Source organism: Phyllostomus discolor, chromosome 4, assembly GCF_004126475.2.
Source record: "Phyllostomus discolor isolate MPI-MPIP mPhyDis1 chromosome 4, mPhyDis1.pri.v3, whole genome shotgun sequence".
Lineage (NCBI taxonomy): Eukaryota > Metazoa > Chordata > Mammalia > Chiroptera > Phyllostomidae > Phyllostomus > Phyllostomus discolor.
The window spans coordinates 10,945,872-10,970,598 of record NC_040906.2 but is presented as its reverse complement, the minus strand read 5'-3'; the positions used below and the strand labels follow the sequence as shown (position 1 = coordinate 10,970,598).

Sequence of the window (24,727 nt, the reverse complement as noted above, 5' to 3'; positions counted from 1 at the left end):
GAGCACAGGCCTGCGAACCAAAGGGTGGCAGGTGGGATTCCCAGTCAGGGCACATGCCTGGGTTGTGGGCCAGGTCCCCAGTTGGGGGCACACGAGAGGCAACCACATTGATGTTTCTCTGTCTCTCTTTCTCCAAAAATTAATAAATACAATCTTAAAAATATAATCTTAAAAAATTAATTCAGAAAGTAAATATCAATGTTCTATAAACCTCAGTGGAAAATCTTTGATCTTTTGCTATAAAACTAAGGACTGTCATTGGTTCTCCTTGTTTGGTAAGTTTTATTCATGGGCTCTGTGTATGTGACACATTTTCTTTGGGAGGAAGAATTTGGAGAAGCTAATTCTGAGAACCGTCCAAGGTTGATTTTGGATACAGTCCAAGGAAAACAGAGAGGCTGGGTTAATTAATTTCAGACAGACCGAAGTAATGATTCTTTAGGGTCTGACCCAACTCTCAGATAATAATCACTTTCCCTCCTAAGTTTATAAACCAACCTCAGATCTCCGTCGACTGCGGTGCTCAGCAGCCTAACATGAATGATGCATAGTGGGTAAAACCAGCCTGATATGTGAACCAGGGGAGGAACATAAGGCAATGGGCCCTCGTTTTTTAAGAAATCTAAATTTTTTTTAATTCCGCAGCATAATCCAAACACGTACACCATTCTTATGTATACGTTACTCCACATTCCATAGAACACGATAATGCTACCAGAATGAATGTGATCATTAGTTAGGTTCATTGGTTAAATTAGGAGCATAAGGTACTATATTCAAAGATAAATATCTATGACAGATCATGGGTGACTATTCCTGCCATTCCCATGCACTTGAAAAAAACCGCTTCAACTGGTCAGCACAAACGGAGAGACCAGAGGGCCCTCTTTGAGCAAAGCCAGCGTTCCAGGCCACACACGCACCATGTTGCTGGGAGAAGCAGGAAATGTGACTAGCCACAGGCATCCCGATCATAATAATCACTGGCAAGGAGCAGATAGTGAAGTTCACGAGGTCACGGAGATGTCCCACACCACCACGCCAGGGACTGAGCTCAAAGGCTCGGAAACGGCAGGCAGGGATGCCGACACAGGCCTGTGCGACACTAGGGCCTGAGGTCTTCCGTCCATCCATGCCCCAGTCCTTCCCACCAGCCAAAGGCAGTCTTCACATGCACACAGTGTAGATAGGACTGTTGGTTACGTGACATGAACCTTTCAAATCTGTGCTAGACACAGAGCGTCAACAGTACTGCGGTCTGGTCACAAGAGACTACAGGTACTCCCCATAACTTGGCAATAAAATAGCCCCTAGGCAGTGATGTTAGCCATCTGTAGAAGACACGGTCCAACCAATGTGGCCATATCATAGTCACAGTATGACATGGCTACAATGACAATCAGAAAATAGCTCACTCTAGGAGCTACCCAGTGACTGGTCTGAAGAAAACGGTATTAACAGAAGTGGTTGCTTAGCATCCTTAAAGAAGAAGACAGTTTGGAAGAACTCGTGAACACATCTCTAATGGAAAACACGTCTTGTCTGGCTTCTATGAGTATCTGCTGTTACCTTGTGTCCCTGGAGTGGAGGTAGACGCAGCAGCTGTCAGCACACACCAAAGGCATTATCACCAGCGGCCCATTAACTTTCCCTACTCTGACCCTGCGCTCTCCCAGGGCCTCCTCTAATGTCTCAAGGAGACATTCGGACAGGATAGCTCAAATCTTCAGCTCAGCTAATCTGAATGGAATATTCCACATGACACTGTACTTATCAGTAAAAGTGACCCACTGCACGGCAGGCACAACACTGAGCATCTTTGCAAGCATTCTATTGTTTAATCCACCTACCTAGGTGAGGCAACAATATTGAAGACAAAAAAAAAAGTCATGGTGTTAGCATCTAGACTTTCCCAGCATCATCAAGCTATAGATGGAGGGCTAGGTGTAAATTCAGGCAAGGCTCTACAGCTTTACAAGAAATGCCCAAAGTCTAGTGAGGATAGTCTGGAAGCGCAAAGGGGTGTTGGTAGACTTCCAGAAAGTATATGCAAAATTTTGGATTTATGAGCACTGCTCTAGAGAGAAGATCCAGAAGAGGTAGCAGATTCCCAAAGGGGTTCTTATCCCACAAAACTGTACAAACCATCAGCTACTTTTAAGGTGACATTATTTAACAGTCATGCATTTAAGCTTCAGTCCTGGAGAAACAGTTTAATACTACTCTAATTGCCATTAAAGTAACCCCAGGGCTAATTACTTGATAGCGAACCTGGCCTCTTGCAAATCTCATTATATTAATTCCTTGATGGGCTTTCTCTACTCTTCCAATGTGACGTTATTAAGGGTGGGCAGTGAAATAAGCATGCAGCGGCTAGGGGGCACCTGTTCTCCTCTACCTGGCGGTCTCCAGCCCCCTATTCAGAAGCAGCACGGTGAGCCCCAGACCAGGCCCAGCACAGAGCAGTCAGCCACGTGCAGCCAGGGCTGAGGATGGACTTCACGTCTTCCATTTTGAACACTTGTTTCTTCTTTCATTATTAGATCGGCCCGAGATTGTGAAAATTTTTAAGGGAGAACAGAACAGACATTTGGGAGTCATTTTTTGCTGATAACAACCATTCTTTATATCACCCAGTAGAGAAACAGGCAATGTAAGAAAAGTATACTCCACTTTCTCTTGGCCAAATATTTTAAATATTTTCAAATTCAGGAAGCTAATGTTAGCAATTGTAGCTACAGAATAAACTATAGTCACTGACACCCCTAAATACGGAGCAGTTGGCAATAACACTGATTTTATTATCAATCTTTCAAGGGTGCTACAAAAAACAAAAAATACCCTCCAACATGTTGTGGTCAATTATTTCTCAACAAAACCAGGGAGGGGGAAAAAGGTGCTTTGTAAAGAAAAGGAAGTCCTACTCTGTTAGTGGTTACTTTGTTTCACAGTTAACAAAAAAGAATTTTGTGGGGTTCTTTTTTTTTTTTTTTGGTCCTTTTGCTCAAGGTCCAAAAAATTTTTAGCTTTCATAGTTGAGACTCTAGTACAAAATATAACTGTAAATTAGAAGTATATTATAGAAGCATTCACGTTATAAATACTTGTAAAAATAGATGATTATGCAAAGTTAGTTATCTTAAGTATTCTGTCCTTTAAACTCCTACTGATCAAATACAATTATATTCACAGGTTCTAAAAGGGAATGCAGGAAAATGGGGTTTAAAAGCTGTGGGGTTTTTTTTTGTTTTAAGTCTTAATGTAAATCTTGTTAGAAAGATTTAGTGTGGCCTTTAAAACACTGCTGTTTTGGGCCTACCACTGACTTATGGGGAACAGAGGCTGTACCAGCACGAGTTTTATTAGCATGGTGTTCGCTAAGCTGGTTGCTGGGCTGAGGCACTTTCAACATAGATTTTGCTAATAAATATGGAGAGACAGCAGTTGATGAGACAAGCCCATGATTTCAAAGGAAGTCGTTTTTTAAAAAGGATTTTTTTCCTCCAATTGAAAATCACTGGTCTTGCAGTTGGGGCGCACAAACTCCTGTTCCCTAACACTTCACACAAGAAGCCCTCGTTGAAGTTTTTGCATTCGGTCCATTATGCATTATTGGAGAATAAATGTTTTATTCTCCAATAAGTTGAACGGTTTGAATTTTAATAGCCAATGACATTAAGCTGCTTAACAAATAAATACTTATTGCTTGAACTTCTTAGGAAACAACTTTGAAGGTTAACTAGACTAATTGTAGCGTTCAATCTCAGCACATACACATATATCGAATCCTTACATTGTGTACCTAAAACTAATATAATGTTATATGTCAGCTGTATCTCAAAAAAAGAAGGAACTATGACAGCAATTTGATGTTGGCCTGGCCTCCAAGCTCATAATCAGTGGGTGCATGTCGGTAAAAAGGGCGTAAAAAAAAAAAGGACCACATGGAGGGACAGGCTCAAGTTTTTCTGAGATATGGATAGGATGGTTCAACTTATCTAATAGAGAAGAAAATTAACACCAAACTCCAAATTTCACTTTAAAACGTCAAGCCAATCACGTCTACATGTGTGCATAATGCTTCCGACATCTGAACGAAAGAGCGGAACAGAGGTCTAGTTTAGGAGCTGGTCCCAGCAGGCCTGTCACACCGGTCACACGCCGCATCTATGAAATGATGGTTCTGAAGAGAAAACCAACATACCGCACCTTCCTGGGCTGTCCCCTCCCCACCAGCGGCAAGGAGACAACCTCCTCTGTCATTCAGCATTCTCCACCAACTGACTCAGAACTGAATTTCTGCAGAGTGTGTATGTGTGTGTGTATGAGAGAGAGAAGGGTGGGGTGCATTTTCCAAACTCGTCCCCAAATGCAGCCATAATAACCTACATACAGACCCTGAAACACGTGTGGCCAGGCCCCGTCTCACCACCCAGCTCCTTCTCCCTCCCCCATGTGTGAAACGGGCTCCTCACCAAGCCAAGTCTGCAACACCTTTCAGGACCTCTCTCAGAATTCACACTGCCCCGTGCACCCTAGCCCCTCCTGACCACATCTCTGTCAGCAGCCTTCGTGAGGAAACCCACAGCTGAGGGCAGCACACCAGCGGCTCCCTGTATACATTTCCTGCTCTGTGGCATCACACGCGTGATTACTTCTGTTCCCTTTGTGTCTCTTGATAATCTCCAGTTCCAGGTACAGAACACAGCAGGTATTTAGTAAATCTGCACCTCTGGTAAAATTACAATGCTGTCCTGCTTCTACACTTCACCTGATTGAAGCCCCAACTTCACTTTATGTGGTCAGTAAGTAGACACACACACACACACACACACACACACGCAGAGGGGTGAGCAATGCTATGACCCACACAAATTTACACACACACTCTGGAGCGGTGGGCATTGTCCCTTCATGTCAGCTGTGGACACGAGAGCCCTGCCTGCAAGCTGCACAGAGAATGAGCCCTGCTCCTGGTCCACAGCAACACCAAGGACACATGGACCAACAACTTAGCCCCAGGCGAGCTCTGCTTCTCATTCTGATACTAATGTATACTAAGATTAGAGAGGCATATGATTTTCTTGTTGCTGATAACAGAGTGTAAGAGCCAGAAAGGGTTTTTAAGATTAGATCTCAGGCCCAAGTTCTCCTGGTGTGACAGCTAAGGGCATGTTCTGGGAACTTCGGTGACCTGGTGAAGGTCACGGCTAGGGGCATAGCTGGGTGGAGGAACTGAAAAATCTCCTCCCCTTGTAGTCCAGCAATCCTCCCAAGCATGCCGCTCTTCTGTCTTTCTAGTGACGTTTGTCCCATGCTGCTATTCAAATAAGTGTCCCCTCTCAAAACGGACTTTAAAATGTTGGAGGAAGAAAACTTGGGGCAGACACAGGGGGTTGTGGAGGGGTTAACAGCAGACGTGTTTTAGAGATACACAAGGAAACTAACGCTTTCAGAGATAAAATACACACACACACACACACACACACACACACACGTCCCTAAGTACACTCGAGACTTCAGTTAACATTGTACCTTGGCTGCTAAGTAGACCGTTCGTCTCCAAACCATGCAGTGGAGTGGAGTAAGGCTCCTCCTGGCTCTGGACAAGATTTAAATGACTTTTGCCCCATTTCCCCCAATGCTTAAGGAGGGTATTAATATTTATTTTTTTAACTCTAAATTTTTTAAAGGTTGCCCTTTTTAGTTATCTACAAAGTCCACTCGTGAGAAATGTCATTGCCCAAACATTCTGGAGAAATCATCTCTCGATGGGGCTGGCGGCCTGGAAGGCGGAGTCAGAGGAGGGAAGGGTAGAGGTGGAGTCCGGGAGAGACCTGCTCCTCGTGGGAGGCTCAGCAGGCTCTCCTCCAGGAGGGACATTTCCTTAAAGCCACCTTTCCTTACAGTCCACACAGTAGCCCCTTCCCACGCACGTATCCAGACACACATCCCCACACTCTTCTCTGAAAAGCTGAACCCTTGGGGGCATAGCCCCTCGCCTGTCCCCCCAGAATCCCCCCCCAGGGCCCCTCCACAGATTCCCCGCAGCCATTCCATAATCCAAACAACATGCCTCAGAGCTTAATTATCCACCCTCGTCCTCGGCTGGGTCTGCTGAGCATGTGAGAAATTTCTTCCCAACAGCACAATATCTCATACTCAGGAAACAGACCTCTTACTTGTTTTGCTTTTCTAATAACCTCCACAGTTAGAACACAAAGATTAACAAGTGGGGGGGAAAAAACCCTGAAGAGTGATTCATAGGCTGTTTCTCCATGTACCATTTCCTCTGGACAGCATAATCAACCTAGATTATCTCAACAATACCCTTAGTTGGTTAATTTTGTCTTACAGTAAATATGCCTCTAATTAGATTTGTTTTCCTGGAGTCTTCCGAGAGGCAGACTCGCCTTTGACTCTTGTTGCAAATCTTTCAAGGAAGGTAAAGATACTGGAAATAGGGGGTGAAAGTTCCAGGCAATTTTCAGTATGACTTTGAAGTTGAATGAAACATTAGTAACTTGGGACCTTATTCATATTTCATAGTGATGCTTATTCGATCTTAATGTGAAATTTTTTTTGTGACCAGGAACAACTTCGTTTAAGAGGCTATGCTTAAACACGCTCCATCTGCGAAACTCCGCACCCTGCATGGTAATGACCACTTAAATGTTTGTTAAGAACTTTCATTTTCTCCCTATTGCAGCCTGCTCAGCACTCATTAAAAGTCAGTCCCCAGGGCCTCTGTGCCTTGATGACGATACCTACAGTTACGAACAAAGCCTGTTAGGAGGTGGGAGATGGCATATCCATCATCCTGTTTCAAAGTTCAGGTTCAATCTGACTTGTCTTGTTACATAGTCCAGGCTCCCGAAGATTGCTGATATAGACTAGATTATCTGAATTCCTGGAGTGTCAAAACCATGAGGCCAAATGGACTTTGAGAGGCAGGACTCATATGTAACACACCTAGAATTGAGGACGTGGCTTCTTAGTAAAGAAACTGAAGGCAAGTGCTTGTTTAACAAATCAAAGAAAAATGTTTTATACATACCTTCTCCCACCTCCCCCATATTTGCAGTTTCTATTTTGTTTCTTTATTTCACCAGCTCAAATATATTCTTCAGGGAGAAAAAAAATAAACCTAATGAACCATTGTAAAGTGATTCATTAGCTTTTTCCTATTTCTCTTAAAGTAGCCTCGTGAACATTTACGGAATAAATTCCAGTTTTGCCAGGCCCTGTGCAGGAGGCTCGAACTGGATTCTCTCATTTAACCCGCAGGTCCCCTGAGGAAGTGGCCTGGAGGAGGAGAGAGAGGGATGAGCCATGGGTCCAAAGTCACGGAGCTCACACACAGTGCCTGCGCTGTCCGCCTCGCCACCTCCCCGCGCTCACCACCTCCCCACGCCTGCCACATCACACCCAGATTCCACACCTGCCTCAGATGGGAACAAGCAAAGGCTTCGTGAAAAGCCGTGCAAAAGGCTCAGCGTGTCACACGACCAAGAGGTCTCCTCTGACAGCATGTTCTGTCACCTGATGAAACTCTCACCCTTCTCTTAAAAGAGACATTGCATTTCTTCCTCGCCCCCCCCCCCCCCGGGGCTCTTATAGATTCATCTGCAGCCTGAAAAACTGCCACCCAGTTGTTTTCATTTGTTTGTTTTTTCAAGGAAAAAGAGAAAAGGAGCAGACATTGAACCTGGGGGCAGAACAATTCAGTGGTAATTTGCACCTGATCCCAGATTTGACCGGCCCTTCCTGACATCTTTAGGGATGAGGTTCTTAATCTTGCTGGAATGTTCAGCTGTCTGCCAAATGCAGAGAGAGGCCAGCACTATATAACCTGACAAACAGTTCCGTACTTGAATGGTTCAGTCCTGTGAAGCAACCAGCAATATTATTCTACCTTGTTACCAAAAGTTTTCACAGTCACTGGAGTGAGAAAGATAGCTCGCATTTTCACCCCTCGGCTAGTCTCTGTTCTCAGAGGAAAGCCAAGTACAACTAGGAGCCCCGGAACTCTGGCAGAGAGCCCAAGTTCTCGAGAAAGAGAAATTGTATGTGCGGATATTTTAAGGGAATTTCCTCTGCTACCATCCCGATCCCAACCACGTCCAAGCTGAATGAGCTACAAAACATGGACAAACACAAAACAGTTTTGCTGGAGAAGTCATAAACACAACAATATTTATCAAGTCATTTTTATATCATCGAAAACATATTACGTTCAAATAGAAAATACTGAAGTGTTGGCCCTGGCTGGCATAGCTCAGTGGATTGAGCACGGGCTGTGAACCAAAGTGGCGCAGGTTCGATTCCCAGTCAGGGCACATGCTTGGGTTGCAGGCCATGACCCCCAGCAACCGCACATTGGTGTTTCTCTCTCTCTATCTCCCTCCCTTCCCTCTCTAAAAATAAATAAATAAAATCTTTAAGAAAAGAAAAGAAAATACTGAAGTGTCGAATAATAGAACAGAGAATAAAAAGTGAATCTTCTGACCACACCAGATGCTTACAGCCCTTCCCAGAGACCGGCGCTGTCTCCACATATCATTCTGGAAGTTTGCAGCTTACATGTAGAGTATTTGTTTATCTTACCCAAATGGGGGGAGAATGTACAAGATCTAAGCTGATGAGCCCCGCTGCACTTGCATGACCAGGGCAGACACAGCGAGGGAGAGCAGGTCTGGAGAAGCCGTGGTGTCCCACGCCCCAGACTCCAGGCAACTGGTCCAGACAGTGACTGTGCGAAGGCTAGCCAGCTGGAGGAATGGCCCCACCGCCTCAGGCCAGGAAGGGCTGTGGGTGTCAGGGCCCAAGTTAGTCCCCAGCGCCAGCATTACTCCCTGGTACACATGTCTCAAGTAGGTCCCCACACACCCACCTCAGAAACGTCGGCAATTTCCATCAAGTAAAAATGAGATGAAAGCCCTGGCTGGTGTAGCTCAGTGGACTGAGCGCAGGCTGCAAACCAAAGTGTCGCAGGTTCGATTCCCAGTCAGGGCACATGCCTGGTTTGCAGGCCACGGCCCCCAGCAACTACACATTGATGTTTCTCTCTCTCTCTCTCTCTCTCTCTCTCTCTCTCTCTCTCTCTCTCTCTCTCTCTCTCTCTCTCTCTCTCTCCCTTCCCTCTAAAAAATAAACAAATAAAATCTTTTTAAAAAATGAGATGAAGACTTAGCAAAGCTCTAGAGCAGGGGTGTCACACTCATTTTCACCGGGGGCCACATCAGCCTCGAGGTTGCCTTCAAAGGGCTGAATGTAATTTCGACTCCTTAACAGTTAAAGAGTAGTTACATTTATACAGCCCCTAAGTTATTTGGGGCTATATTATAGTATAATTCAGGCTATAGGATAATTCTCTTCCGTGTGCTTGATACAAAACATTTAGAAAGTTTACAGAACTTCCTGCCAAGAATGGAAGTTCCAGGAGAGTAGGATGCCTCTGGCTTATTCCGCTAGGCCTGTTAGACAAAATCCAAAAAGGACACTCTGAATAAAACCTGGATGCCTTTATTCCCGACTGAACACCCTTCAGGGCTCCGCCCCACCACACCAGGAGACCCATGAGTGACTGACTGTACTGTTTTCTCTCCAGGCATCTTTCAGAAACTATTTAGGGAAAGCTATCCTCTAATCCAGATCTTTCCAATTTGGGACTTGATTGGAGATTTTTTTTTTTTTGAAGCCTGCCTTCCTCATAAGGGTCAAGGGCATTTCATTTCTAACTTAAACAGCTCTTCTTCACTTCTTCTCTATTAGCAGCCGTGCCATAAAGCATTGTCTCTAGTCAGGGTGCTGGTGAGGCAGTCTAGTACCGCTCTGAGAGCATCTGAGAGGGACATCTGCCTCCAGTAACTGTGTACACACCACCCAGGATCTGGGGGCCTCGCATGGTAATGAGGGACTTTCTCCTGGGTAAATGGCTAGGATACTTCAGGGGACACCAAGAATTCCAACGGAGAAGCAGAAGATACACCAGAAAGGGAGACTCTGCAAGGGGCAAGCATGGGCCCCGGGGGAAGAAGTAACCCCGGTGAAGTCTCAGATCTCTGGGACAATGTCTGGCTGCAGTAATAAAATGGAAGGGGTTTGTTTCTGTGTTGTGTTATTTGCAACTCTCATACACAGAGAACAAAACAATGGTGGCCGGAGGGGGTGGGGGAGGGGGGTACAGAAGGTGAAGAGGACTAAGAGGTCCAAAGTTCCAGGTATAAAATAAATAAGCCGTGAGGATGTAATCTACAGCACAGGGAATAGAAATCACTAACACCCTAACTCCACATGGAACAGATGGTTGCCAGACCTACTGTGACAATCACATCACAAGATATATAAATGTCAAATCACTACGGTGTACACCTGAAACGGTATAATATCGTAGGCCAACTATACTTTAAGAATTCTTTAAGTGAAAGAATGATTTGCTAAGATGTCAAGAAATTCCTGTCTTTGGGGACTCTTCAAAGACCTTGATTCAAGTGGGGGGAGGGGGTGACTGTACCTATTGTGTCTGCCCGTAATGAAACAGTTTATGGGACCCAAAGGGGCAGGCCTGGACAATACAGTGTGGCAAACACGCAGTCCACTGACCGTTTCCTTCCATCTGTTGTTAGTAAAATGCCACATAAAAACTGCAAGCCATTGTCAGTATTTGTCATAAGAAAAGAACTAGGAATGGGAACTTGGAAGTCACAGTCCTGGCAAGAGGCAAAGATGAGTCTCCTGACCTTGTTGGGAGACCTGTGGGAAAGGCCTGTTGTGGGGGAACCCTCTTGGGACAACGGAACACCACAGAGGGCCATTTCCCTCCTACTGCCCACCCCCCGCCCCCCAACACCAGCTGCTGGCCTCAAACAGTCTATGGTGATACACTACTTCCCTGGAATTTAAACCGCCCAGATGACCACAGATTGATAACCATTCACTTAAACCTCAGACAATAAAATTAATGTACCAGGTGGAGATGGGGGTCATGCTGGATCTACAGCTTCATAGCTGGGATTCTCCCCGCTCACCTTCCCCGATTCCTTTTCACCTTCTCTGTAATATAAAGAGATGCCAATGAACATAGGAAACGGAATTCACTGATGGAGGAGACGGGTGCACACACGCCGCTTCAAACTGACATGGATTCTGACAAAGAAATCCATGGCTTCACAGCACAGCCTGGGAAGGTCTCTCTCCAAAGAAGATTTAAAACCACATGCCCCCCAAAAGTTGACGCTTTCTGAATCAGTCTCTCTCAGTAGAGATAAACAACACACGTTATAAGAACTGGATTTGGAGCCAGGTTGACGGAGTCTCCCGTACGGTACCAGCTTACCAGCTCCGTGGGGGGAGGGTTTAGCAAAGGCACAATGGCCTCTGCTCGCCCTGATGCCAGACACTTCAGTCTCTCCCTGTCACTGGTGCCTTTCAAGCTGCCACCCCGCTGCTGGAGCCCAGGGGGAGCGAGTCTGAGCAGCTGTTTGTCATCATCACAGATCGTGGAGAATTTTGTCAGACATTGTGAAGCCTAGCTTTACTTTAAAATGACTTGGGAGACTTCTAAAAACTCCAGAAGCCTGGTGGTAGTCCCAGAAATGTGACAAACGGCTTGGTATGGGCTTGGACATCAGTAATTTTTAAAGATCCCAAGTGGTTTTAATGTTTAGATACACTGCACTCAATAATTTTCCAGAGCCCACAAAACGTGTTGACTCTTCTTCCATCCTTCAGCTGCTGTAACCTCAATCCTCGCAGCATGTGAAGTAACTAAAATTTACAAACTGAAGCCAGAGAGCTATGACTTGTATTTATTTAAGGATTTATAAGTAAAAGCAATGGAATATTTTTTAAAAGAACTGGATTTGCAACACGAGAAGGTGATTAATCACACTTCAAGAGCAGTTTTTAAATGTCTTAGAAGTCACCTCAACTTTTCAGAAGCACGTGGCCTGCATCTAGCAAAGTCCCCCTGCATTTTTATTAACCGTGTCCCCAAAGCCTTTGAAACATCACTCCATAAATCCTCACTGCTATCTTCTTACAGGGAAATAAAAAATAAAAAACAATTAAAAAAAAAACCTCTCCCATCACCATTTCAACCATTCAATAGCAAATTCTTCCCAGTAAGATGTTTAAGTGCGCTGGGCTCTGAGCCCCTGAAACACGATAACGCCAGCATTGTTTCCCAAGGCAGAGATTTCTAAAACAAAGGCCAGCCAGAGCTGATTCACACAGTGTGATCCAAGCACAAACACAGCTCCAAGATGCATGCAGTAGGGAGCCTCTGGGCTAGAAAACTGGATCACTGGCACAAGGGCATCCAGAACCCTTTCCCGGGTGCACGTGCTAGGTGGGATGCTATGAGCACCTTCCAGTTTCCTAGAGGAAGAGCTGGCAAGAGTCACGAACCAGGAACAGAGCAGGACAAAGACGGGAGTTACAAGTGGCCCTCACCCAAAAACCTAGCGCTGCAGGGCAACAGGGAGGGCCACTTATTCTTCCCTACCAGGTGACAGTAAAAATAGACGAGACATCACAGTCCCTGAGCACTCACTGCAGGCAAAGTGGCTCCACACACTTGCGTCTGCACTGACTCACAGAACCTGTCTCTGGTTCCTTTACACTCTTAAAAAATAGACATTCCCCCAAATTTTGGTTTCTGTAGGTTGTAGCCGTCTATTATCCATTAAAATAGAGAAATAAATAATTTACCAGTTTATTTTTTTAAAGAATAAAGCTATGACACACTAACAGAAATAACTTTTTATGAAGAGTAACAATATTTTCCAAAGCAAAAAGAAAAAAAAAGTTAGTGAGAAGAGTGGCACTGTTGCAGTTTGGCAAGCGCCCGTGGTGCCTGGCTCAACGGAAGACAGCTGGACTCTCCCAGATGCTTCTGCATTAAACTAGTGGCACCGCCCCGGGTCATATGCACCTCAAGAAAGCTCCATGGATGGTCACGTGGGAATGAACATGAAAAAGGGCAGATAATACCACGTGTTATCATGAACACAGTTTGGCCTGTGGCCCTCTGAAAAGTCTGAGGGACTCCTCCGGGTACCCAGACTGCCGTTTGAGAACCCGGGCCATGTGAGTTTGGAACAAGTACCGCGTCCATAAGCAAACTGGCATGGTGAGGTCAAGGGATGGTCCATGGACTTGCTGCGAGACCAGGTCAGAGCAGGTAAAAGGCAAAGAGCACCTGTTGCCTTTGTCTGCAAGGACTGAGATCATGGACTGAAAGGGCCGAGTATACAGATTGTTCTATCACAAGTGCTCAAGAATGTTAATGTTTCCTGTTGGGCAAGCCCTGGTGGAAAACCAGGGAAACTTCGCACATTCCTGATCCACGGATCGTAGGACTCCAGCAAGAAAACTTAAATCTCCCCAGCCAGGTGCTGCACAGTGAGCATGGACCCCGGCCCAGCCTGTGGAATGGAACCAGCCCGTGCTGCTCCGAAACTTCCAGGGCCTCATTCCACCCTCCATTAGGCAAATGCTGTCGGCGGGCCGCGCTGCTCACCACCACCGTGTTCCTTGGGAAACCTGAGCAAGCCAAGAAAGCTGCTCCATTATTTACAGCCTCCTTTCTGCACTGCGCTGTACTTACAGGGAACCTGCGACAGACAACAACAGCAGCGCCGCGAGTCCATGCAGCAAACCTCGCCTAGGCACCGGCACCTGTGGTCTTCCCGTCCGGGCACTCAACATGCCACGGCTCCCCTTGTCCATCCACTTTCCGAACCCACGTGGTCCTGCCGGGGGTCCTGTCCTGCCTGCCTGTCCTGGCCCACTTGAGCAGAGTGCACGGGGGACCTGCAGGTCCCTGGCGTCCCTCCTCGCATGCGATGAGTGTGCTCAGCTGGGGAAGTGGGTCTAGAGCCGCTCAGGACACTGCACTCTCAGAAACGCCATCAGGGCGGGAGGCAAGAGCAGGCAGGAGACGCCTGGAGCTGTTGCTCCCACCCAAGTGCAGGCCACCAGGGCTACTCGTCCCCTGGAGCACGGCTACTGGTCTCTCTGCTTTCACTTTGACACCCCTCTTCACGCACATACACACCATTCTACTCTCCACCAACTGCCAAAAAGAACTTTAAAAAGTATAGAAAGGATGAGGTTAGTTTTCCCTCGAAAATGCTCCTAAGTATCCCCCCACTCAGTTGGAATAAAAAACTAAACTCCTTAACTTGGCCTATAAGGACCCGCTTCATCAGGCCCCGCTACCTTTCTCGGGCCTTTGCCCTCTCTGCGGCCACCACTCACAGGGCTCCTCCAGGACCTCCAACAGCTCAGACGCCACCGCCTGTTCAAGGAGGCCTTTCCTGCTCGCCCACTCTGCAGACTTGCCTCTGCACCCCTCCATCCTCTCTCTCGGAGCTATCAGAGCACTTCCTCTCGGAGGTTATCTGTATGTTACTGGTGTATTACACGGCTCCCTCCAGCCACACCTCCCTCCTAGAACGTGAGCCCCGGATAGCAGTCTCCACCTGGTCCCCCGCTGGTCCCCAGCGCCTGGCCCGTGCCTGGCACAGACTAAGCACTCAGCAAACCTTGATCGAATGAATGAAGCAGCGGTGCCTGGTGGCCGCGAGAGTCCCAGACTGATGTTCCTAGCGTCCCGGCGCGTCCCCACAGTCCCGACTGCGGGGCCACAGGCGCCGATTGGCCCGGGAGTTCCAGCTGACCCGGCAGGGCGTCCCCCACAGATCGGCGCGCCCTGCGGGAGCCTGGCGCCGCAGGTGCCTCCAGGGAGCACGCACCCCCGAGTCAGAGCCGCCGCCCGATCGCCCACACTCACCATGGTGGCTGGGCCGCCGCCTCCGCCTCCCCAGCCTGGCTAGTGCCGAGCGGCGAGAGCAGTACCGTGGAGGGCCAGAGCGGAGTGCAGGAGCCGGCGCGGGCTGACAGGTGAGGTACCCGCCTCAGACCATGGCTGCTTCCCACAATGCTCTCGAACTGAAAGTTTGCTGACTCCTCCCAGCCGATTCCTCTCCCGCCCCTCCCGTTATCCCTCCCGCCCTTCCTCCGCCCTCCCCGCACCCTCACCCCGAGGCGGCTTGCCCCGCCCAGCGCCTTGCTGGAGGCCTCAGGTGCCAATCCACCTGCGCGCTCGTCTGCACGTTGGCCTCTGCTCGGCGGCAGAAACCCGCGAGGCCCTCCCTGAAAACCCCTGCGCTGGGAGTCCCGGCATGGGGGTGCTGCTTTCCTGACCCTGCGGTGCGAAAGTGTCATTCGCTGGACAAACGTCGTTCAGACCTGGCGAAGATACTTCCCGATACACTCGCGGAAAGTGCCAGGGGCTGTCCGTTCCTAAACCGGGCATGGAGGGAGCGTTTGCCCGCGCTGGAATCGGTCCCTGCATATGTATTGCATTGTATCTATTATATATTGTATATAAACTGCAGTCAAAAGCCATAGGTCATTTTAAACCTCCCGGTTTGAAGAGGTTTCTCCTAAGACTGGCATTGAGTCTCCAATCTCCTTCTCCCCTTGATTTTTCTTAAGTCTAAAGTTTTTACCCGGGACGTTAGGAGTCCCCCAACCCCCATACTCGAAGAGTTTTGAACACATATTTATGTTCTTTGGGGAGGCTTGGTTGGTTTTATCAAACGCCTAAACAGACCCATACCCGCAAAAGGTTAAGAACCTTTGCTTGGGCTGTCCCTGGAAGACAAAATTAGTGAGAGTCCTTCCCAGGGTGTACTGTGTGCCTTCAGTGAGCTGCGTGCGGGCTCAGGTGACCGGGACGGAAGGGACGCTCCACCCACGCATGCACTGAAGCCTCATTTACCAGTGCTTACCCTGTGCCAGGCCCTGCGGGAGAGCGGGGCTTCCTGCTGGGAACACATAAAAAAGTAAATAAATAATTACAAAGTGAGAGCAGTGCTAGGCAGGTGAGATTACAGAGAAGAAGATGCACGCAGGTTGCTGGGGTAGGCACAGGGGGGACTACGTTTATTTGGGTGGGTGGGCAGGGGGAGTATTGGTCGGGGAAGGCCAACAGCTGAGGAGGTGACAGGAGACCTGTAGATGAGAAGCCAGGGCTCAGGGGGGACAAAAAATAGCTTTCCTTTTTAAAAGGCCCCAGACAAGGCCTCTGTGGCTGGGATTAAGCGAGGGGAGGTTCAAGAGGTGAGCAGGAGCCAAAGGCAATGGGTTCTACATCAGGGGCATCATGCACACTAAAAGCCCCCAAGACAGAACAGCTTCCAACCTGAAAGTTCTCCAAAGGCTCCATGTTCTGTCACTACATCCCGGTGGCTTCCACTCCCAGTGTGCAGCGTCTGCCAGAGGGCTCTGGAGGAGGATTTAACCTTGAACCCCCAGGGGGTGGGGTGAGTTTGCCTCCTGACAGATGGCCCACAACTTACTGTGAATTGAGGAGAGCTGCTTTCTAAACTCCCAATTCTCCACGCAGGGTCCGCTTTCTCCCCCCATCTGGGACTTTCGGTCTCAGCATGTAGGATCTCCTCTTTCTACCTAATTTCAAGGCAGGGCTCAGCCCCATGTCACACACCTGGCTCACCTATGAAAAACACCTAGAGCTTCCTGCTTTAAGGGTTCCATTGCTAGTGGAAAGAGATGGGAACACTAAAGGTGAGTTTTAAAGCAAAAGAAATCTCAATGCTCTTGCCATGCCTTAAGTAAAAGATTAAAGCAGAAGAGTCTTCCCTGACTGTGTGACCCATGTTAGGGAAAGTTTGATTATAGAATGAGGGAGTTTAGCTTGAAAACTGTTAGCAGCCCTCAACCTCCCTCACGACCTTGCTGATGTAGGCTGCAGATGCTCTCCTAGGCTTCTCCCTGTAATGTTCTTCCCTCCAGATTCTCAAACCACACCCCAGCCAGTCTCAGGGCTGGACACTTCACATAGGTTATCTTCTCTGGCCATCCAAATGACCTGTAATTCAATACAAGGCTTGCAATACTTTCTCGCATTTTATAGTTGCCTCTGCATGTTGTTGATTGTTTCAAGGAGTACTATGCCCATTGTACAGACAAGAGGCTGAGACGCAGAGGGAGTGAGGCCAAAGCAGGAACGGACAGCTAACCAAAGGCAGAGAGCTAAGCCTGGAACCCAGGTACCGAGGCTCCACCGAGGCTCGCACTGATTCCCTCCGGATCTCCGCACACATGGCAGACCCAACTCAGGACACTGCAGTGGTGTTAACCAATCTTGACTCAGAGCAATCACGTGTCTCAGTGGAATAGCTTGCATTTTTGAGTCTTGACTTCCCTATCCCATCTTCGCTCCCTTTCAAACTCTAGGTTGTATGTGAGGTCAACAAGGAGGCCAACTCTGTTGAGGACCTGGAGGCCCTAAGGTGACAGGGGACTCAAGACTTGGAAAATTTTAGCTTAAGGTGAAAGGTTATAAGTCTAGCAAGTAACGTGTATGTTAAAGCTTTTGTTTCAGAAACTACAGATAAGGCCAGGCTTGGCTCCTGGAAAAACAGCTGACCTCCTGGGGCACTGCTAAAGATTACTGCCTGGGGACAACTGGAGGCATCTGGACCTTTGTGTTTCAGGAAGAGACAAGACCACATGCCCCTGGGAACAGCTAACTACTCAAGACAGGAATGTTGCAGCTCCTATCACCTAATCCTCCCTGAATCTCGAAGCCCTCACCGCACCTTGTTTATCCCCTGCTATAAAAAGTCTGGCCTGGAAAGAAAAGACAAGATGGTCAGTTAGGGTATGAACCCGCCATCTTCTCAGATCGCCGGCCATCTGAATAAAGCGCCCGTAAAAGATTCAATCGCTGTCATTGCTTATTGGGTTTAGTAGTGACAGGCAGCCCGAAAGCTGGTCTCTTTTCCAGTTTCAAATGGACTCAGGATGTTCCATTGTGAAGAGGGGTTTCCTGGTCCCATCCTGATGGGGCCTTTAGATTGAAAATCTACTGTTGTGATATTAATCTAAGGACAAAAGGCCAAAGTGAAAGGCAACAAGCATTTACTTGAGATCCAAAAGAGTAGGTTTTCAGGAAATACTGAATCCAGTAGGAACCCTAAACAGAGTTCTCATTAGGAAGTGAGCGCAAGGGGTATGTATGAGAAAGGGAAGGGGAACAATTATCTGATTAGAAGGAAGAAAGAGAAGGTGCAGGTAAGCTAAATAGTGAGGAGGCAGGAGATAGTCAGGAAGGAGGAAACCCCGGAGGTGCCCCAGGGCTAAGATAAAGAACATCCATACACGACAGAGACGCTGTTCTAAGACCAGTTGTTCCTGCTTTCTGGAAAAGCGCTGAATCATGGTGACTCATGAATACACCTGCACAGAAGATACTACACGACCCCTGCTCCATTATAATAGCATTGTAATAAGTTAACATTGTGTGACCCCCTTTTCCGGTGGCCAATCAAGGAGAATCATGGGAGACCACATGCACAGTAGCTTTAAAGTAATACGACTACTTGTCCTTGCACAATAAAAGCCCGCCCAAACTAGCCAGGAAGGATCCACCCTATGAGAATAGAATTCCTCTAGCTCATGAGGTCAACCTCTGCTTGGAGCTGGCCTGCTCCCATGCTCTCTGCTATAAACTCTGGGTGTTCGGTTCAGTTCTTTGTTCCGATCACCAAGGACCTGGTTACCTGTGCCCACCTGTGACAGCAATGCTCATTCCAAAGCATATCTTTGATTTTCAGTTCCAGTCATAACAAACCGTTGTTTGGGATACCGTGCTGCTTGGGTCCAGTCCAGAGGCGAGTTTGCCCAGCTTCAGCAGCCCAAAGGTTTGAGGAATGGGACGTGCGGGGCAGTTCCTCTGGGGTGGCAGCTCCAGGTCCATTTTCAAGGGGCTCCACACGTGTCATTCTTCATTGTCGGCAGAAGCCAGGGTGCACAGTATGTTGTATGTTTCAGATCAGGTCGTGTCTGAGCCTGCATGTGCGATTCTGTGTGTGCAATGACTCACACCAATGCCCTGGTAGTAGGGGAGCTCGATGTATGAGTTTCACGTCTCGGATCACTCCCTAGCTGCATGGTAATGGGAAATACAGAGAACGCAGTGGAAGTGAAAGCCACCATGGAGTTCATGGCAGGCGGGAGGAGGAGAACAACTTGGGACATGATTACACATGGAAATGATGCCAGCCCATACACCAAAATATTAATTTTCTAGAAATGGAGAGAGATCAAGCTACGAGTTTAAAAACGTAAAAGAAGCCAAGGAGAGGCCATCAAACAGGGTTTGTGAGAAAGGGAACCAGGTCTTTCTTTCCCACCATAATGGCAATCTAGTTAAATGTTAGCTGAACCGCAGGATAATGGATTGGGGAAGAGGAGTCCCTGTGCTTCTCATTGTGTTTGTCTTGCTCGGTACAAGGACCTTCCACAAAGCAGGATGATGGTTATCCCAGCTGTATCAACACGGAAAAGGGGAAATGGAATGCAGATACACCTTCATGGTCAGGCAGTTACAGTCGCCACGGAAAATACAGAAATGTCAGCATAGTGTAGTGGGTGCCAGGTGGGTTTGAGGGTCTTCGGTTTTTAGACTCCACATATAACTGAAACCATACAGTATTTGTCTTTCTCTGTATGATCTATGTCACTTCGCATAATACTCTCTAGGTCCATTTATACTGTCGCAAATGATAAGATTTCATTCCTTCTTTTATTGTTGTGTAAGTCAAACAGAACAGAATAAAGACTTGTAAAAGCAGAGACCAAAGGGACGGCTGCCATGTCATGATAAGTTTACACAGTGACGGATGCTTAGAGAATTACTGGGCTGACCACATTGCAAGGTATAAGGTGAATCCCTCTATTGTACACCTGAGAGTAATATAACTAATATTATATGTCAGCTGTACTTAAATTAAAAATAATAAAATTAATATTTGCATTTTTAAAAAAAGGTTGTGAGCCTTCAAAAAAACCAGAACATTTTCACATATGAAGACTTCCCCTTGCTTTGATCCTTCAGTCGGTGTTTGGGGACTTGCCTTCTCCACCCCCGGTCTTGGTTTGAATGGATTCGCATCATTCCCTTTAAAAGCGCATCTCACTGAGATCACGCTATACCACAAGGCCATAGTAATCGAAACAGCTTGGTACTGGCATAAAAACAGACACGTAGATCAATGAAAGAGACTAGAGAGCCCAGAAATGAAACCATGCCTTTATGGTCAATTAATATTTGACAAAAGAGATAAGGACATGCAATGAGTAAAGACAATCTACTCAATAAACGGTGTTGGGAAAACTGGACAGATACGTGCAAAAAAAATGAAACCAGACCACCTTCTTACACTATGCACAAGAATAAACTCAAAACGGATTAAAGACTTAAATGTTAGACTTGAAGTCCTAAAAATACTAGAAGAGCCTTGGCTGGTGTGGTTCAGTGGTTGAAGTGCCATCCCATAATCAAAAGGTTGCAGGTTTGACTCCCAGTCAGGGTACATACTTAGGCTGCGGGTTCATCCTTAGTCTGGGCACAGGTACATGCTACACACAACCCCCCTACTCTGGGTGTGTATACAAAGGAAACCAGTCGATACTTCTCCTTCTCAATGTTTCCCTCTCTCCCTTCCTCTCTTTTTTCTCTCTAAAACAGCAAATGAAAAATGTCCTTGGGTGAGGATTAAAAAAAAAATTCTAGAGGAAAACATAGGCAGTTAAATCTCGGGCAATTCTCCTAGTATCATCTTTTCTGATACATCTCCTTGGGCAAGGGAAACAAAAGAAAACATAAACAGGCCCTGGCTGTTATAGCTCAGGGGACTGAGCACGAGCCTGCGAACCAAAGGGTCTCTGGTTGGATTCCCAGTCAGGGCACATGCCTGGGTTGTGGGCCAGGTTCCTACTTGGGGGTGCGTGAGAGGCAACAACACACTGATGTTTCTCTCTCACTCTTTCTCCCTCCCCTTCTCTCTAAAAACAAATAAATAAAATCTTTTTTTTTAAAAGAAACAAGTGGGACTACATGAAACTAAAAAGTTTTTGCACAGCAAAGGAAATCATTGACAAAATGAAAAGACAACCCACAGAATGGCAGAATATATTTGCCGATACTTCTGATAAGGGGTTAATATCCAAAATTTATAAAGGACTTACAAAATTCAACACCAAAAAAACAACCAACCCAGTTAAAAAATAGGCAAAGGACCTGAATAGACAGTTCTCCAAAGAGAACATGCAAATTATTGGGAACCACCCTGTCTGGTATCAGAAGCTGTAACCCCCGCCAAGGCTAAGGCTGAGGGAATGACCTTGGACTGTAAGCCAGCAAGGAGACAAAAGCTTATCTCCCTGGCAGGAGTACCACTTCTGCTTCTTTTACTTTACCCTGCCTGGCCCCCAATGCTTGATCAGTTAGCCAGTTATGGGTAAGGTTCCCCAAGGGGGGAATGACCTAAGACAGGTACTATCACATGGGAGGCCCCCAAGGAAGGACTTTGGGGGCTACAGCAAAAGGGTGTGATGGACCCTCTCTCCTCAGCTTTGACATAGCCTGAGTCCTCATCATCTGTGAGAATATCTCCTAATCTCTTGGCTGCCTTACTTCCCTTGTTCCACCAAAGCCTGAAACAATGACAGAGGGTGGTGCAGCTCTGTGCTGAAAAGGGCGGGTTCCCCGGGTGATCAGGCCTAAGAAAGAATATGTAAAATCCTGTGAAACCTGCTTTGTTTAGAATGCTCTCAGTTGAATGATAAAGGTCCAAGGAAGAAGTGAGTTTGTTCCTGAAAGGTTTACAGCTCTTTGACCCTGACTCAAAATAGGAACTCAGACTTCCTTGTTATCTATTGTTTGATCCTTACTTCCTAAAAATGAGTAAGGAGCTTTACCTGAATTCTTATGCAAATGAAACCAATAAAAAGCCTTGGGGGGCAGGGGCATGGAGGAACAGGGCGGTCCCCACTAGAGAGACTGGCCATTCCATTCCTACTTTTCCACAGGACCTGGTTGTCTCTGTGTATGTTTTTCTCATGTGTCAACAAGCCATCCGCAGCGTTCCGCGGTCACTGCCGCTCAGTGATCTTGTCAACAAATGACCCATAGATGCATGAAAACATGCTCAACATCACTAACCATCAGAGAAATGCAAATTAAAACTACAATGAGATATTTCCTCACATCAGTCATAATGGCTATCATGAATAAACCAACAAAGAAATGTTGGAGAAGATGCAGAGAAAAGGGAACACCCATGCACTGTTGGTGGGAATGCAGACTGGTGCAGCCACTGTGGAATGAAGATACCTCAAAAAATTAAAAATGAAACTGCCTTATGACCCAGCAATTTCACTTCTAGAAATATATTCAAAGAAGCTCAAAACACTAATTTGAAAGAATATATGCAGTCTTATGTTCACTGCAGTGTTATTTACAATAGTCAAATTTGGAAACAGCCCAAGTGCCCATCAGTAGATGAGTAGACAAAAAAACTGTGGTACATTTCACAAAGGAATACTACTTAGCTATATAGAAGAAGAAGGAAGAGGAGGAGGAGGAGAAGAAGAAGTAGTAGTGGTGGTGGTGGAGGGGGAGGAAGAAATCAAGCCCTGAACAGTGTGGCTCAGTGGGCTGAGCACCAGCCTGCGAACTAAAATGTCATTTGTTCAATATCTGGTCAAGGCACATGCTGGGGTTGCAGACCAGGTCCGCAGTACGGGATGTGAGAGGCAACCACACATTGATGCTTCTCTCCCACTCTTTCTCCCTCCCTTCCCCTCTCTCTAAAAATAAAATAGGTAAAATTTTTTAAAAGAAGGAAATCTTACCTTTTGTGGAACAGCATTGATAGACCTAAAGGGTATTATGCTAAGTGAAATAAGCCTCTCGGGGAAAGACAAGTACCATAGGATTTCACTTATATGTAGAATCTAAAGGATCAAAATAAATAAAAGAAACAGACTCATAGATACAGAGAACAGATGGCATCTGTTCAAACTGTTTCTGTCAGAGAGGAGGGAATTTTCAGAATGGGTGAAAAAAAATGAAGAGATTGAACAGAACATAACTCATGGATGCAGACAACAGTGGAGTGGTTATCAGGGGAAAAAGGGAGTGTTGGTAAGGCGGAGGAGGGTAAAGGGGGGATAAATGGTGATGGAAGGAGACTTGACTTGGGGTGGTGAACACACAATATACAGACGATTATTATAGAATTGCACACCTGAAAGCTATACGATTTTATTAATCCATGCCACCCCAAGAAGTTCTAAAAAATAAAAATAAAATAAAAGTGCATCCCACTTCTGTCTGACTCTTGCTCGCTTTCCTTACTGCTTACATCCACCGGACTTTGGAATTCCGAATGTTCAAACAGTTACCACTCTCCAGGAAGTTCTTGGGACTGCACAGCAGATTCAGTGGTGACGCTGATGAGTCACCCAAGACATAGGTGTGATGTCTGGGGGCCAGACTTATAGCTGGGTAGGAATGTTACAGGAGAAACTCCCAGAAACTCGGTTCTTCTCGCCCATGCAGTAAAGAATTATGGATCAGCGAGTGTATTATTGTGCAAGCAGAGTTTATTAGTGATAGGTTCTCATGGGAGAGAATGGGCTGGGGTAGAAAGGCAGGACCAAGAGCGGCGAGGGCAGGGGTGGCAAGAGCGAGAGCAAGAGCAAGAGCAAGAATAAGAGCCTTTATTCTGAGGACTTACATAGTTGGTGGGGCGGGGCAGGGGGCAGTGGGGTGAAGAAGTTACATGTTGATTGACAGGTGAAGGTGGTACTAGCTTTCCAAGAAGGGGGCATGAATTCCCCCAAGTGTTAATAATCTTCTTCCGTTAGGTACTATGGGCCCTTTCTGGCCTTTCAGGCCTTGGTATGGAAGCACAGTTTCAAAGGCTTTCTTTCCCAGATCATGGAAAAGATACATAGAATTTCAAGGACCGCTGAGTCAGTGGGTGGGATGTGTATCCTTCCTGCTCCCTGCCTTGGCTTGCCACCTGTCCTGCATGACAGGAAGAGACACCTTGCCACTTGAGAGGCCTTCATTTGGTCTGAAGCTGGATGCCACATTGATATTAAACGTTGTCAGCTTCCTGTGGAACTCCTGGGTTGATTTTTATTTTTATTTTTTATTGTTTTTTTTTTAAGATTTTGCTTATTTTACTTCTTAGAGAGAGGTGAAGGGAGGGAGAAAAAGAGAGGAAAATATCAATGTACAAGAGATACATTAATTGGTTGCCTCTGTCATGCCCCTTAACCAGAGACCTGGACCAATATGTGCCCTGACTGGGATTCTAACCAGTGACCTCCGGCTCACAGGCTGGTGCTCAATCCACTGAGTCACCCCAGCCAGGGCAACTCCTTGGCTGATTTTTAAATTTCAATGTAACTAGGGAATTGTTAGCCCTGGTGCTCCTGGTAAGCAGCCACCTTCAGTTTTATAGCTTTTACTTGCACTCCCCAAGTAATCCTGTGGCCACGTATAGGTGAAACATAGGTGCAGAATCAATAGAGAAATGTATGCGTTGGGTGTCAACATAAGGAACATTCAAATCTGTAGAGAATTTTGGTGTTTATTTGAGCCAAACTGACAACAGTTGCCAGGAAGCAATATCTCAACGGATTGAGAAATGCTCTGGAGAATGGCAGGTTAGCACCTTATTTTATACATTAGAATCGAAGGAGAAGCCAGGAGAGGTTACATGAAGTGCATCGATGATAGAGTAGGGAAGGCAGGAGAAAGCAAAGCAGAGAAACCTCTGGGACTGGATAAAAGGTAAAAGGATAGACACATACTTCTTTTACAGAGGTG

General features: G+C 46.6%; 1 protein-coding gene across 1 annotated transcript in view; it reads right to left on the bottom strand.

The window, feature by feature from the left end:
- The window catches only part of AP1S3 (adaptor related protein complex 1 subunit sigma 3), a 57,574-nt gene extending 42,604 nt beyond the window's left edge, over positions 1-14,970 (bottom strand). The window contains exon 1 of the mRNA XM_028510442.2: positions 14,801-14,970. Within this exon, the coding sequence (XP_028366243.1) occupies positions 14,801-14,803 (3 nt within the window). The 5' untranslated portion in view covers positions 14,804-14,970. The remainder of the gene's footprint in view (positions 1-14,800) is intronic.
- Between the last annotated feature and the right edge of the window lie 9,757 nt (positions 14,971-24,727).